Genomic DNA, 16,803 nt, shown 5'->3' on the forward strand with positions numbered 1-16,803 from the left:
CGAGCTTCTCATAATCAAAGAATAAACTCTCATCACTTGCTACTTCCTCAAGCATAAAATAATAATACTATATATGGTTTCATAATTAGAACTACTGAAAATTGCAAAAAAAATAAAAAAAATAATTAAAGCTTAAAATAAGAAAAATGTAAAGGAAAGAGCATCAGAGTCATGGAAGTATGAGGATAAACATGGCTCGTAAATACACGAGCTTCTCATAATCATAATAGAAATTATCGTCATTTGCTACTTCCTTAACATCAATAAAAATCATGATAAAATTAATACTAAAATAAACAAAATGCAGAACACAAAGAAAGGTAGATAGATACAGATGCAGAGAGTGTGGCACAAAGTGACAAGTGAAATGAGGTGAGAGGGCTTTTTATAATGGACATTAGGGAAACCCTAGGCATCCCCTTAGCTTGCCACGACTACATTTTTTTTTGTTTGCTTGGGCTTCAAGTGTTTTGGGGTCAGCAAAATAAAAAAGCTCAGGATCCAATTTCCAAAAGAATGTTGTTACAAAGATAGATATATGTGCACATTTTATAATTATTTAATCATCGCAATAAAATAAAATCTAGTATTTTTTTTTTGAAGCAAGATAAAATCTAGTATGTATTAAGAAAATCTAGTATTGATATTATATTTATCTTTGCCAAAAAAATAAAATAATGTCATTATCAAAAAAATAAGATCTAGTAATGTCCCGTAAATAACTACTAGAGGGTGTTTGTTTCATGGATTATAAATTTATTCTCAGGAATGTGACTTTGGGAATCTTTAATTTCTATGTTTGTTTCAAGTTTTAAAAAATTATGCCTAAGAACTTTTTATTCCTTAGAATATAAATTACAAATTACTTTCCCAGTTTTTATTCTCATGTTAAAGGGTGAGAATCTTACATTCTCACGGGAATAAGAGGTAACCATAACTTCCCACTCTCCCATTATTTTGTAACTCATTTATTTTTTATTTTAATATTTTAAATATTTAATTGAATTTATTTGAAAAATGTTCCAAGGAACTTTATTTATTTACCAAACACATTGATAGGAATAATATTTTCAGTAATAATATTCCAAAAAATAATATTCCTAGAATTATAATTTTAATCCCCGAAACAAACACACCCTAAAAAAATTATTAGAGAGATTAGTATTTAAACCTCATTTCTGGATTACTCAGTGTAAGTCTAACCACTATAAGAATATACCAAAAACTAAAATAAAAATAAGATATAGTAATTAACCATGACTTGGAAAGTCAGACACCATAAATAAGTAAATACAGACAAAAAAAAAAACATAAATTATTATGTACTCCAAGTTCTATGTAGATTTTCTTTTCATTTTAAAAAAATAATATCAAATGCATAGTTGCAGTGTGTACGTTTAAATTTATCCAAGCAGTGTTTTGAGATACTTCTTTTGGGTAACCAACGTTTTATCAAAACCCAAGTTTGATTTTTAGTGGGAATAATTTTTTATAGACTTTATTTTATGGTCAAATTCTAGATTTTCAGGGCTCATTCCCTAAAGAACCATAAAATTAATACCAAAATTTCGATCAAGATAATAATGGGAAATATGCTGTTATCCAACTAGATATACCAAGAAAATAATTATTCTTTTAAGCCTGTAAACAAATTGACAAACACTATACTCGCAGATGGCCAAGAGGCCCCGGTTCAAACACAAATAAAGATGTTTAGTCTAACAATCGCGCAGCTGAGAGGTCCCAGTTCAAACACAAGATATTTAATCTAACAATATAACATTATCAATCTATTAAAACATCAGACTTTTTCGATCACAGTTGAATTCAGCCAAAATCATTGAGGTTAATCGCGTAAACTTTGGATTGAACATATAAAATTTTACAGGATTAATCTTACTAAGTACCACATGTAATATTTTTTCAAGATAAAAAGTAAATTTTCCACATCTTCAAATATTAGGGTGTATTGTTTGCATAATTGCCGAATTAAAGGTCTACAGCAGGCTACACAAACACACAGCTGAAAACTAAACTCTAAACATTTGAAAGTTTAATAACATCATGTGCCCATTACAAGTTGTGTCAGCAGCAACAAATGCCAGGTGAGAAAAAAATTCAAAACATTTGTCATAGTTAAGCCACTTTTCTCTTTTTTGTTTTTGCTGAACCAATAAAATCAGAGTCATCATCCTCAGAGCTTGTACTCTCAAATTTCCGCTTCTTGGTCGGCTTCGATGTGGAGTTCGTTGTCTTCTTTTTAGCAGAAGAATTGGGGGTAGTTGAGCTTTCTTTCTTAACTGTAACAGATTTGGTGCTTTGCTTCACAGTAGTTCCAGCCTTAACAGGAGAAGTGATCTTCGCCTGCATACCTTTCTTTTGCTTCTTCTCAAATACTTTCTTTGCCACCTCTCTAGGAAGCAAGCCTGATTCCATCAACCTGCAGTTACATTCAGTAATGCAAATAAACACTCTTCTACACTTTATTAACTTAATGGAAGTAGCTTTTATTGCTTGGAAACAAGCTACACAACTTATCTTTCTTGCCAGTTTCAATCAAGCATAGTACGCATTACATTACATTACATTATTTTAGACAATCAGTCTGATAGTGTTTACTCCTTCTGCCAGACAGTGTAAGAAAATGTGGGGAAGGAAATTTCAATCTGCATTGCAGATTGTTTTGTTTAAATAAGGGTTTAAACCGTTAAGAGTACAATATGAGCATTCGACAATACAAAAGTAACTGAGTTACACAACACTTTAACTTGTACGGATACGATCACCCCTACCATGTACGGCAAAAGCAATTTCAAATGAGATGAGGGGAGGAAATAGCAGGGGAAGAAGGATGAGAAAGAGGCGGCTTGTGGGCTTGGGGTAGTGGGTCATTGAGATTACACAGAAAAAGGTGGATATTTTTATGTTTGGATGTTACTGTGTATGGAACAAAAAGTTACCATAGAATCAATTATCAAAGCTTAAGACTTATGTTTTTAAATCTTAAATAGAACAATTAATATGGCATGGTGTGTTCAGTCCTTCATTTGTTAACAAATCAAACACCTATTAGGTATTTGCAACTGCAAGAAACATGTTATGCATATACCAGATTGATAAATCAGACAAAAGAAAGAGATGATGAGCCTGAAAAAACTGACCTAAGACAAGAAAGCAACAAAATAACCATACTTATGCTACCAACATTGATACAAGCATATAAACAATTTAACAAAATATCAGATGCAAAGAGTGATGTCAGGTCTAGAACTTTGATCATGTAACCTACAAATCCAATATAGATAGTAAGAAACAACCGAACAAATACCGCTTGATAGCGGTGGCATGCAATTTACTAGGAACTACAGGAAAGCAACAAAATAAAGCATACTTATGCTACCAACATTGATACAAGCATATAAACAATTTAACAAAATATCAGATGCAAAGAGTGATGTCAGGTCTAGAACTTTGATCATGAAAACTACAAATCCAATATAGATAGTAAGAAACAACCGAACAAATACCGCCTGATAGCGGTGGCATGCAATTTACTAGGAACTACAGGACCAGTGTATGTTTATTTATTAGTCGGAATGCCGGTGAATAGGTATCCCAAAAGAAAAGTAAAAAACCTCAATTGCCTTCGGTAACAGCAAGATTAAACCTCACATAGTTTTGTTTTCAGGTCAAGAATGAAAGTATGTCCATCTCAACCATCCTTTGAGAGAATTTAGACAACCACAAAGGGAAAAAACCACTTCTTTCTTTAAATTGGCTTCTGGTTTACCTAAATAAGAGTCATTATGCACCTTAAACCGTACACATAACCTGTGAGGAAAATAATATCACGTGTAACCTTCACTTTAGCGCACACTTATATTTCCAGGGTACTAGGTACAGCTTGGTGTTATAAAAGATAGAGAGGAAAAAAAAACTGAGTCTATTGCTCACATGAAACATTAAGAGCATTCTATTATCTGTACAAAGTGCACTTGAAAGCATACTTAGCCTTATTGTATATCACTAAAACCAATTCTACACTTTACAGGGGATTAAGCTTACTGATACGATGAAACCCTAAATATACTTGCATTTTGAGGTTTGAAATTGCTCTAACTTTAAAATATGTACTGTGTAAAAAGATTTTAAACTAGAAACATGTTATTTGTCTTCCATTCACAGTTGGGATATCATTCATCTCTACTCTCATTTCTTACTCAAATGCATAACTAGTTTATATACAGTGAAGGCGTGTCTAGTGTCTGACACACCGAAACAACACCTATCCATGTAACATGTGGTTGTTATATTGTCTGTGTTAGTGCTTCATAGCTACTTAGTGGTACAATGTATTTTTCATGCTCACTTTTTCTTTTTTTTGACAATAGTAAACTCAAATAATTTCATTAATCAAAATATTCTCAATACAAAGAGGAATCAAATCAAAGAGACAACGACTAGAATGAGAATAGGCGGCCCTAGCTAGGATGTGAGCAACCATATTCGCTTGCCGCTTAATCAAATTCACCTCAAAGTTGGTATAAAACATTAACATAGACTTAATATTAGAAATTAACTTGCTAAATTCAGAGTATCCTACATAACAAGAAGAAATAACATCAACTACAATTTTTGCGTCACTTTCAAAAGTAACATGGGAGAGACCTCTTTGAATCACTTTATGCGCGACTTCTTTAATCGCCAAAGCCTCCCCTCTCATTGTGTTGAGCCTCTCATGGAATATTTTTCATGCTCACTTAACAATTCACATACATATACTAATACTGTTCTTGCCCTAATTAAGCTAATTAAGCCAAAGTCTACTAATTAAGCTAATTCATTTTCACAACATTGTTAAATATGATCCAACTAACAAATTAAAATGATAAAGAGAAACATTAACAGAATAGCCCCTTGAAAACTCACCAAATTTGTGCCATTTCACTAGTGGGAATTTGTTCATGTAAAGACTCATAGAAAATCCTAAGAGGGTCTCTCTGAAACATAACAAAAAAATTACTTGAAAATATAATCAAAAGAAACCATAAACATGAAATAAAAAGCAAATGCATTACTATTCAACCTCTTCAGGTGGATCTCGTTTCTGGCCAGGTAAATCATAAACCTTCCTTTCTCTCTTTATCTTCTTCGTTTCCTCTGTAACAACCACTTTTTCTTCCTTCTTAACCTTCTTTATCACCTTCTTCACTTCCTTCACCACCTAACACATCACACACAACAATAATGTGAAAAACCAAACACACATTCCTAAAACAAAACAAAAAACTAGGTCGGAGAATTTCTTCGAATTTTCTACCTTGGTTTTGGGGATCTTTTTGGAGATAGGTTTCACATCGTCGTCGTCTTCATCGTAATCATCCTCATTGACTTCATTCTTAACTTTGGAGGTTTTGGGGATCCTTTTGGAGATAGGTTTTTCATCGTCGTCGTCTTCATCATCGTCATTGACTTCATTCTTAACTTTGGATCGAGAAGCTGAAGTAGTAGCATGAGGAATTGGTTCTGGTTCTTGTTTGAGACCTCTCTTGAGTTTTGAAACCTTGGATTGAGGTTTAGCGTTGGAGTTTGCGACCTTTTTGTAACTAGAAATTTTGTCTTCGTCGTTGTTTTCTTCTTCTATTTTCACGGGTTTGGAATCTTCAGAAGGCATTGCTCTGAAAAAAGTTGAGAGGAAGAGAGTGTTCTGTGTTGAATGAAGACGAAGAAGATTTGTGGTGAAGTGTTGTTACCCTCTCCTCCCTTTGGTTTCGACTGTGTCTTGTTTTCTGGGGTTTTGCATTCCAAATTTCTTTGCAGATTATTGGGCTGGGCCTCAAATAAGGGCCTCCTTCCATTTAGGCCACCTAAAAATAAAAAAAATTCCCACGACTCTCTTTCCCTTCCCCAAATTTTCATTTTTGCCCTTGAATAAAAACTTCGGAACGTGTTTTCTGATGTTTTCCTGGTTCAAATTCGGAAAATATGTCCCAAAGTTTTTATTCAAGGGCAAACATGAAAATTTAGGGGAGAAAAAAGAGTCATGGGGGGGGGGGGAGGAGGTGTGGGGTGGTAAGCCAACTTATTTGGAAGATAGGATCCGACTTATTCAGATGATAATAACTTATGTTCTTTGTATTTCGAAACATAATAGAGTGAATCACCATATACAATAGTAGTATAAGTTGGTTCAATTGGTAAAATGTTAGCTCCTACCTTACAAAACTTTTCCTGTGTAAGGATCATGTTAGTGGGTGTAAGTACATTTGTCAGCAATATTCAATAAACTATGAGATTGGTCTTTAGAGAAACTCGACTCATTTGAATTTTTCTTTATAAACAGAAAAGTACCACTAGCATTTAAGTAGAAAGTCGTTAGATGTATAAGTGAATATAACTCAAAAGACAATTTCTTATATACAATTAAGAATGAAGTGCTCTAAGAATACTAGTTAATAAAACAAAAATTAGAAAATTTTCATTGAAAATAACAACTTTTGAACATTCAAAATGTTAAATACACCACTTTTCAAAGACAATTTCTAAAATTTCTTTACTTGTGCCATAAGACATTCTTTAGAATTAAGAATTACCGATACAAAGCTTAATATGAAAGCAAACTATGTACATATTCTGTCAAGTGTCCTTTGAACATAGGCGATCGTGTCCCATTTGGTATCAATCCAATTCCCAGTTGAAAATCAATGGGCCAAAAAGTACCAAGAAAATGTGGTTCTTTTGTAGATGGAATAAGAATAACTGCACCTCATGCATCCACCTTAACACTTTATTACTTTATGCTAAAGCTAAAAATTCACACAAATTCTGTTTGAATTTTATTAAATTTGAGGTGTAGTGCTATTGCTCTTTCTTTCTCATGTATTATAAAAGTCATAGAATTAACAAGTTAGAATAGCATAGAGTGCTCACGCATTAGAGAAAAACTGAAATCATGAAATTCATATCTGCACCTCCTTTTCAACTAGTATCCATAGTTGGGATTGTGATGTTTTTGCTATTTGTTCCATCTTATATAAACTTCAAGTCAACTATGCACAAAGCCAACATAACTTTGCACTTGTTCCTTATGATTTTACCACTCTTGTTGATTTTCATTGCATACTTCATCTCCAAATGCGGGCCACGGTTTGTGCTTCCGGTGGATTTCTTTGGTCGACAATTAGTACAATCACGAGCAAGAACAGAAGGAGGAGGCTCGGCGCCTTGGGGCTTAGCAGCGTTGGTGGTTTTGCTTTTGGTTTTGGCTTCCAAACTCTCCAATTTCAGGTCTATGTGGTCGCCACTCATTTGGAGACCCAATTAATTGGTGTGTCATTATGTAAGTTGTAACCTATGTGGTTGCCAATTTTGTGTTCTAATATTTTTGCTTAAAGAGTGTTGTTGTAAACTTATAATTTCATACTGTACTATTATCATCATGAGTTTTGTATATTTTCCACTTCCATATCAATAAGATGTAACCATATTTTAAATTCTTGTGGCTACATATTTTACTTATTCACAGGAGAAGTGTAGTAGGTAGATGCATTAATTTCAAAAATTGGTGAACAAATAAATTAGACTGTGCTCATAGTTGGTTGTGGGTTCGTTGTGGTACTATGGTCAAGAAATAGAACAACTACTACGGTTCATCGTTTACTAACACACGATGTCAATGGATTTATCATTTTTTTAATATTCAATATTCTTGGACAACTTTTATACTATTTCTCCAGATGAATAAACTGATCCAGTAGTCGAATTTTGAATGTATAAAATGTTTGATTACTAATGTATCATTGGGCTCTAACACAAGTAGTTAAGGGCATAATATGAAAATGTTATGAATTCTGAAGTAGTTCAAAGTTGTGTGCATAAATGCTTCTTCTATAAAGACAAATTCTTAGCAATATGATTATTTTTCTTTGCATAAGGTATTCTTCTAGTCCAAAGTCAAAGACTAGTCTTTGAAGTAGTACTAGTAAGATTTTTATAAGCAAATCTGCCAAGTGTGTTGATAGTACATTGATTACTAATCTAGTATTTTTTTTAATATCGTTTTTACATGGTGTAAGTTTTTTCTATCTTAACCAAAAATTTTGATTTGATCTCTAATTTGAGCATACAACAATATTAAAAAAATTATCATCCATTTGACTCTTACAATAAGACTTAGTTGCGCGTAAAGAATACTCGAGAAAAAAATGTGTGATTCTAGACCTCTAGTTTGTCTAATTAGAAGTTAGAACTCTACCTTAGCTGCTTATATGTTGATAAAAGTCTTTCTTAGTAGGGTAATTAGTTGGTGTGCCATTAATGTAAATTTAGTAGAGCTATCCTTGTGTAGGAAAATACAAAAATTGGAATTCCATTTTCACATTTGGAGAATAGAATGGGACAAAGAAGAAGTTTGTCAAAGTGGGATGGTGGCGGAACAAGAGTTAGTTGAGCAACCCACCCGTCACGCATTTAATAAACACACTCACTCACTCACTCACTATCTCACGTGTCACTCACGCATCTCTATCTTCTTCTTCTTCCTTCATTCATTCCCCTTATTAATTCATTTTACACCAAAACCAGAACAAACAACGCAAATCATCATACTCCAACCAAGCAACAAAAATGAAGGTACCGAAGAGGCCGATCTACGCCGTAACTAAATGGCTTCGCCGTCAACCGCCCAAGATGAAGCTCTTTCTGGCGACTCTTCTGGCATTTATAGCATTGTTTTTTCTTAGAATGGTAGTTCACGACCACGATAACCTCTTCGTAGCTGCTGAACTTGTGCATGCATTAGGAATTTCCCTCCTCATTTACAAGCTCGCTCAAGAAAAAACTTGCGCTGGTAATTTTCAATCTTAATTAATTAGCTTAATTAGCTCCAATTTCAATTCCCAGCATTCCTTGTATATTTTTACCATCAAATTTTCAGATTAGGGTTATGTTAACTTGTTTTCGCGCGTCATTTATATTTTATACATATTGCTAAGTTCGGCCGAGACATCAGTAAAGTCTGATCAATAATTGTTTAGTCATGATCAAACTTGATTGAGTTCTCCCAAATGATCGATTTGTTCTTAAGTAGAGCTCGTTAACCACTTAGGTTCAATTCAATTACTTGGTTGAGTAGCCTCTTTTTGATATAAGAATTTTGAAAACTTATTAGTTACTATGAGTATGAAATGTCAAAGTACCTTTTTACCTTGCTAATTGCTATACATTTTCCCTTTTTAGATGAAAGTAGTTTGATTTGATTGCTATTGTGTTATACGCCCTCCGTTCCTAATTATAAGAAGAGATTCACTTTTTAGATACATTGAATGTTTGATGTATCTAGTCTATATTATTGCCTAAATACATCAAATTTTGAATGTATCTATATTATTGTCTATAAGAAGAGATTCACTTTTTTACCATATGATTTGATTATTTTTAGCAATAATTTGATTATAATATATATATGTAAGATAATTACACTTTAATGAAAGACAAACCGGTAACAAGTTGTGTCGCTAACCCTTAAAAGAAAAGAAATGACAAGAAATTAATCTTCTATTTAGTTATCTACTACTAATATATTTTTCATATGACAACAATTAACAAGTATTTTCACTGTGTTGATGAATCTTTGCAGGACTCTCACTTAAATCACAGGAACTCACAGCTATATTTCTAGCTGTTAGATTGTACTGCAGTTTTGTCATGGAATACGATATACACACCTTACTCGATACTGCAACATTGGGGACGACGCTCTGGGTTATTTATATGATACGTTTCAAACTGAAATCCAGTTATATGGGTGCTAAGGATAACCTTGCAATATACTATGTGGTAAGTCCTCTGTCTTCTATCTAAGGTATGCAATTTCCCGTGTATTAACTATAATATGGTCTGTATTTTCATTTGGCTACATAGCTTACTTGGCCTTCCTGTTAAGCATCTCATAGCTCTCGTGTCAAATTTATCCAACAATCTAATGCCAAATAAACTTCCATTAAGAAATTTATATTTGTTAAAGTTTAGTAAGTTTGCACTTGTGTCAAATGAAATTTCAGTGTTTATTACAATTGTGTTTTTCAATCTCAATATGAAAGTACTTTTGTTGAAATAATTTTATTTTTGATGGAATTTACTTGATGAAAAGGACAAAAATTTAATTGAATTGAGGATCAATTGCTATGAGTATGGAGTGTATTAATTTTCTTATACCAAAATACAGGTGATACCTTGTGCTGTACTGTCTTTGCTCATTCATCCAACAACCCGGCATCATCCAATTAACAGGATTCTCTGGGCTTTTTGTGTTTATCTTGAAGCTGTGTCGGTTCTACCTCAGCTGCGGGTTATGCAGAACACTAAGGTCTCATTACTATCTTTACCATCTTTTAATCGTGTTTATAGTTACATCTTCCTTTTTGTCAGTTTTTCTAGATACACTTGTAGTAAACTCTGAAATTCAACTTTCAGATTATTGAACCATTCACAGCACACTATGTTTTTGCCCTTGGAATTGCAAGGTTCTTGAGTTGTGCACATTGGGTCCTCCAGGTTTGTCAGAATTTTAACTTCTAAGATGTTTTTTATCATCCAATTTCCCAAAACATTTAAAACTATCATAATATCCTGTGATCGAGTATTGTCGATAGTTTTCATATTTATTATAGCTTGGATTATGCATGCTTTATTATAAATCTTTGCTCAGTTATTTCAGTATGATACTCCCACTTCAAACTAGCTTACCACAACTAATGTTAACCTTTGGCTCACTGTTATTTTTTTATCCTGTCATCCTGCCATATCCAATGTAAAAGGCTATTTTTATGTTATCCTCCTCAGGTATTCGATACTCGTGGTCATCTACTAACTGCTTTGGGTTATGGATTGTGGCCTTCAATGGTACTTTTATCAGAAATTGTCCAAACCTTCATCCTGGCAGATTTTTGCTACTACTACATCAAGAGGTGGATAACAAATTCTCATAACATGCAACATACCTCTTGATATGCCCCTGAAAACTATCTGACTTTTTTCCCTTTGGTTGCAGCATTGTTGGGGGACAACTTGTTGTTCGGCTTCCTTCAGGAGTGGTGTGATTTTGACATTTATTTTCAGTTCCTTCCAGTTGGATTCTCCTTTTGCATTAAAATGCAGAACTCAGAGGATAGCTAGAGAAGTTTGATCAGAATGTAATATAAATGTAACTTGGACATTTATGAGTTATTATATTCTCATATTTCTTTTCTCTCATGCCACTTTTTCACCCAAGGCCTATGAGCCGATTCCTCTAGTCTAGCTCCCATTCTTGATTGAAAGGCCTCAAAATTAAAGTAAAAAAATTAAGCAACTCTAGCGGATATAAAAAGATACTTGAGCAATAGTGCTATGTTTTAACTCATTGCAGATTAAGTTTTTTACTAGTACAAGCCGTATGTTTTTACACACCATCTTTTAAAAAATAGAAATGTCGCATGTCATGAAAAAAAAAAAAACCTTACAAATGAATCACAAAGTGAGATGACAAGCTTAAAGTTAGTTCTATTAATTTTATAAACTACCATCTAGCTTTTTGTCCTGAGAAATAACAATTTCTTTTCTGAAAAAATGCAACTAGGTGGAATTTCCATATGCTCATTATACAAAAGATCAGGCTCGTAAGTGAGACATGGGGAAGTTACACTACCTCAGCATGGTGTAAACTGGTTTATATATGGAGAAATTGTAACAATGGTACCGTGTGTGGTCTTGTAAGAGAAGTTGGATCGTCTCCCATGAAGTATTCGAGAGCCGAGGTTTCATTGTATAAAAATGTGACGGGAGATAATCTTTTATCATCGTAAGAATGGTCTTTCCACGAGAATACTTCACACGAACACACATACACAGTAATCTATCCTTTTAGAAAAGATACCCATTATTCTACTTTCTCTTATTCACATTATTCAGACATTGATTTGAGTGTTGAAGGGGATACCTCCATGAATTCAGTACTACAGCTAGACTTTGTCACAATTTTGCCATTAGCACTCTACTTCACCTCGCCCACCATTGAGATCCACTTTGGATAAAATTTGTTGTAATAAATCTAACCCTACCACCTAATACTAGTTATCACAAAAAAGTAAACTATTATTTTGAACAAACTTTACTTATTATATCAGGAATTTCATAAATCTTGGTAAATGGTTCATATCTACACTATTCCATATGTCCACTACTATGGTTTTGTCTACACTCTACATTGTTATTGAACAACATGGACAAAAGATAATTTGATGTTACAATGTTACAGCTATGATGCCATGACATACACAGCTGGCAGAATTGGCTTCTTAACCTCTTTTCCTATTTTTCTGTTAACTTTGCTAGCTAATTTATCTTGAAGCTTCACAAGTTCATTGCATGATCCAAATTTAACCATCACCATCTCTCAAAGCCTAAGTTGGCGGCAGGCCACTTAGCTAAAATGTTGGTTTTTTATAGTAATAATTCAGCACTTGTAGTTTTCCATGTATTCAAAAAAACATAACTTTTCCTTTTATTCTCACTATTTTGTTCTCCTCCAATAATGCAATTTAATCCCCATTATGGTTAAATTTGTATTAGGAAGTGCTATGTTTAGCTGCTACGACAAGACCAAGAATATATACATATATAGCTTCGTGCATTGAGTGGTTAAAATTGCATAGCATGTTCACTCACTTCATTTGCAATTGTTTTGGTAAATAAATGTGCTTAATGCGCTATCCTTAAAAAGAGTTAGTTACTTGTGGGATTTGACGTTTGACCCTCTAATTTTCCAATATAAAAAATAAAAATAATTACGTACCTATATATAATTCTTTAATGGATAATTTTGCATGTATTATTGATGGGACTTGGATTTACTGCAGTTGTAAATCCTGCAGTTTGGTGCTGTTGAAATAATTGTGAGGGAGAATTTTTTTTTTTGTTAAGAGAGAGAAAACATGTTCCAACAAAAATAATAAAAAGGTTTTTTGTGTGTGTTAACAGCCGGAACTGCACCCAAATTGGACTGCAGCAAATCCAATTTGTTATTGATGTGTCTATCAAAAACATATATTTGATAACATAAATGATTATATTTGCTATCGCATTTGCATCAAATACTTGTCAAAAAAAAAGAGTTTAGGTTATTTTCATTTATTATTCCTCCGTTTGTTCTCTATTTAAAGAGAGATAGACACGAATGAAGATTAGTGTAATCTCGGGTCCCACTAATTGGTTGACCCCACTAATCTTCACTTATGTCTATCTTCACCGGCGAGATAAAAAAATATGTGCATCAAATTAAATATGAAAAATAATTTTTATCTCGCCTATTTTAGCTTTTTCAATTTTTTTTTATCTCGCCTCTATTATATCATGAATATCGTCATCCGGCTATATGTTATCAGATGTCTATAAATTTAGAAATTTTAAAATAATTTTTCAAATATAATTAAACAAAGGATTGCATAATGGCATTAGGGTGGGTACTCAAATTTATTTGAGTTAAGGCTTTAAAGTAGTTGAAGGTTCATGGTTCTAACAACTAATTATTAATTTTGATCGTTTTAAAAGCATAATATCATGTAAATCTTCAATATAGATATTTCATGAAATAATCTGTAAAAGTAATAGTAATTGAATGCATGTGTAAATTTTTTACACTTTTAATGCATAATAATTAATCTCTATAAATAAAAGTGATTTGATATGGATGAGAAAGAAAAGAATACAATTTTCACTCTTTAACTCAAGTGAGTTTCACAATTTTATGTGATATATATATTTTCACCACCAGTTTAATCTGGTTCGGGGTCAGTTCTGGCATCAAGTGGTTCCAGCCCCCTCCCGATCGCAGTTGCGGAGGATCGAACTGCGGTCCTTTCTACTAAGTTCAGCATCAATCGCCACTAAACCAATTGACGATGAGTGATAAATTATTTAAAGAGTATTCCTAGCTAGCACTACTCTATTGAATGATGCATGCGTAAATCAATTTTACTAATTTGTATATGGTGAGACACGTACTACTCCTTAATAATTTGAAGGTATTTATCCAACAAACGGTAAGACAAACTACATAAATAGATTTAGATGTTGTATCCACAACTCACTTTTAACCAATTTTTATTTCATATATATATATATATGATTTGTTCTTATTAATTGTTGAATAAATACCTCTAAATTATTAGAAGTTGCGTAGAAAAAACCTTTTTGTATGTATGCCCACACACCCAAACCCAAGAGTGAAGAAGTAGTAGCTAGCTAGCTAGCACTCATCTTTTGTTTACATCCTTATCATTCAACTATAAATAAAGGATCCTCTATTCTCAATTAAGTGCACATTTTAAGAACAATACCTTTTCAATAATCAAGCAAATTCCACTTTTCTAAATTGCCATAGCCATAAACAATTAATGGCTCTCTTTAAGCTTCTAGTTGCATCTCTTTTGGTATCTTTTGTCATTTTCCATCTCGTTGATGCTGATGACCAATTGGTAATAATTCAAGATATTGCTACTCTCTTCATTCCTTTATGATTTTCAAGCTCTATGTGTTCTTTCTTTATATTATAATGTAATAACCAATTTAATTTAATTTAATTTACTTGTTCTTGTAGGAACCGCATGAACACACACAAATTGATCAAGTTTCTCTTCAGCAGCAGATAGGTAAAAATACTATTCCATCAATAGCATCTTCTATATAGTTGTTAAGTGAGGAAAAAATAATATAAAAACAGGGCAAATAAGAACTAAACTAAGCATAAATATTTTTTAATGAAAAATTGTTTATAAATGAGATTGAAAATTAATAAAAATAATTTTTACTATTATAAACAAACACAACCAAGCTTCTACTAATTCAAATTTATGTTTGATATAACTTTCAGATTGCAATGGAGCATGTGCTGCAAGATGCAGCAAATCATCTCGTCCGAACCTCTGCCACCGGGCATGTGGAACTTGCTGCAGACGCTGCAACTGCGTGCCACCGGGAACTTCTGGTCACCAAGAAATGTGTCCCTGCTATTACAACCAAACCACCCGCGGAGGCAAACGCAAATGCCCTTAAATTGAATTCATGATCACCTCCAATTTCCATAACCAACTCATGCAATGCAACTTATTTATATATAATATATATACGGTTTGCAATCGCATAATGCGTTACATATAATACAATACAATAATAAGTCTATATGTGTGTGGAGCAAAGGCTTTCTTCGTGGAAAATAAACTCGGTTTATTTTTTTTATAACAATGAGGGTCTAAGTCGGAAAATAAACTTTGCTTTCAATGTATATTGAATTGTTTGCAGTGTGTTTGTGAATGTATTTTATAATAAAATTGCATGTAATAATCATATTATGTTAGTCATGTTCTTTAATTTCCAGTGTTTACTCTGTATTGTGATTTCTCTATTACATTGTGACTCTGTTATGAGTGTTATATTACATAATTTACATTGTGACTTATTTCTCAAACGATTCAACCTTTAATCAATGCTCATAAAATGATTTGATTGAAAGTTAGTAATAGTAAGAGATGCAATTTTCACTAAATGGAACAATAACAAGGTAAAACCTTGTTATTATATTATAATAATTAGAAATAATGTAAAACAAATATTCTCCTCTATAATTTTTTTTGTCATTAATTAATAACAATTTTTATTATATACAAATATCATATAGTTTATCAATCTTATTTTGATATTTACGTACAAGTTATTATGATATTACTGTATTTGAAGTTCTTAATCTAGTCAAATGGATTTGAAAGGTGACAGTGACGAGTGGAGAAACAAAGAGATGTGACAGTCACGCAGAAAACATGACTGATCTTAGCGCCGAGACTAAAACCATCATAAATAAGTGCTTACACTTTTAATTTGGAAGACTACTATACTCCTTTTTGGTCTAATTATAAGTGAAATTTTACTTTTTAGGTTTATTGGAATTTTAATTTATCTAAATTATATTATAGTCTAAATATATCTATTATTTAATGAATCTAAAAAGTGTATTTTTTTTTATATTTGTGTCCGGATGGAGTAGTTAATATGACCCAAAAATTAATAGAGAAATCAAATCTAACGAATCCAAATCTATATCATGGTTACTCTTTTAGTCTCTTGTACATGAACGCCAGAGTGTTTGTATGTAGATCTTCACCTCTACTCTCATTGCTATAATGTTGCTCTCAATTAATCCGACCAACCCTTTTAATTTGTTATAACAGAGGCAAATGCTAATTAGTTAACACATAGAAATTTAATTAGTTAACGCATAGAAATTTAAAATATTTATCTTTTAAAATGAATTTTTTAAAGAGTACTAGTACATTAAGACCCTACTATAAATCATAGAAGTATTAAATTTGATCTTACCTTTATTAGAGTCAACTGGTGATGCTCTACAGCTCCGGTGAACGGGAGGAGAAATTTGTATCTACGTGCTCTGACGCTTAAGTTAATAAGAGTATGAAACATATGTTTTAAGAGAATAAAAAATATACCTGACTCATCTGCATGAGAGGAGTATATATAGCTTCAACGCTGGATCGAGACCACTGATGAGCATATTGATGCCATCAATGTATGTCGAAAAACGGCCAAGGAGTTATGATTGACAATAAATGCAATCATTCTGATTTTTGATGTCAACCATTACAGTATGGCTAAATATTATGGTCGTTAGAGAGAAACACGGGTCCTTGAACCTACTACGTTTTGGGCCTGCTTGACGGATGTGAGAAGAGTTTTCCCCTTGGGCTGAAGCCCCAC

General features: G+C 32.7%; 3 protein-coding genes across 3 annotated transcripts; 2 read left to right on the top strand and 1 right to left on the bottom strand.

Annotated features, from left to right (window-relative positions):
- Nucleotides 1–1,949: 1,949 nt before the first annotated feature.
- Nucleotides 1,950–5,808, bottom strand: LOC123893566 (ABC transporter F family member 4). The gene is made up of 4 exons (XM_045943302.1): nt 5,321–5,808; nt 5,087–5,224; nt 4,930–5,000; nt 1,950–2,440 (listed from the first exon to the last, which is right to left on the bottom strand). Exons 1-4 carry the CDS (start codon nt 5,672–5,674, stop codon nt 2,137–2,139), a joined length of 867 nt encoding a protein of 288 aa, XP_045799258.1. The 5' UTR covers nt 5,675–5,808; the 3' UTR covers nt 1,950–2,136.
- A 2,495-nt stretch (nt 5,809–8,303) lies between these two features.
- LOC123893567 (ER lumen protein-retaining receptor erd-2.2) lies at nt 8,304–11,253 on the top strand. Its single transcript, XM_045943303.1, has 6 exons — nt 8,304–8,848; nt 9,638–9,837; nt 10,226–10,366; nt 10,474–10,554; nt 10,843–10,967; nt 11,051–11,253. Exons 1-6 carry the CDS (start codon nt 8,626–8,628, stop codon nt 11,097–11,099), a joined length of 819 nt encoding a protein of 272 aa, XP_045799259.1. The 5' UTR covers nt 8,304–8,625; the 3' UTR covers nt 11,100–11,253.
- Nucleotides 11,254–14,336: 3,083 nt separating this feature from the next.
- On the top strand, nt 14,337–15,418 carry LOC123893568 (gibberellin-regulated protein 11-like). Its single transcript, XM_045943304.1, has 3 exons — nt 14,337–14,513; nt 14,636–14,687; nt 14,909–15,418. The coding sequence occupies exons 1-3, from the start codon at nt 14,433–14,435 to the stop codon at nt 15,088–15,090; spliced, it is 315 nt and encodes a 104-aa protein (XP_045799260.1). The 5' UTR covers nt 14,337–14,432; the 3' UTR covers nt 15,091–15,418.
- Nucleotides 15,419–16,803: the final 1,385 nt, after the last annotated feature.

The sequence above is a fragment of the Trifolium pratense genome, linkage group LG7, assembly GCF_020283565.1.
Source record: "Trifolium pratense cultivar HEN17-A07 linkage group LG7, ARS_RC_1.1, whole genome shotgun sequence".
In the NCBI taxonomy this organism is placed as follows: domain Eukaryota; kingdom Viridiplantae; phylum Streptophyta; class Magnoliopsida; order Fabales; family Fabaceae; genus Trifolium; species Trifolium pratense.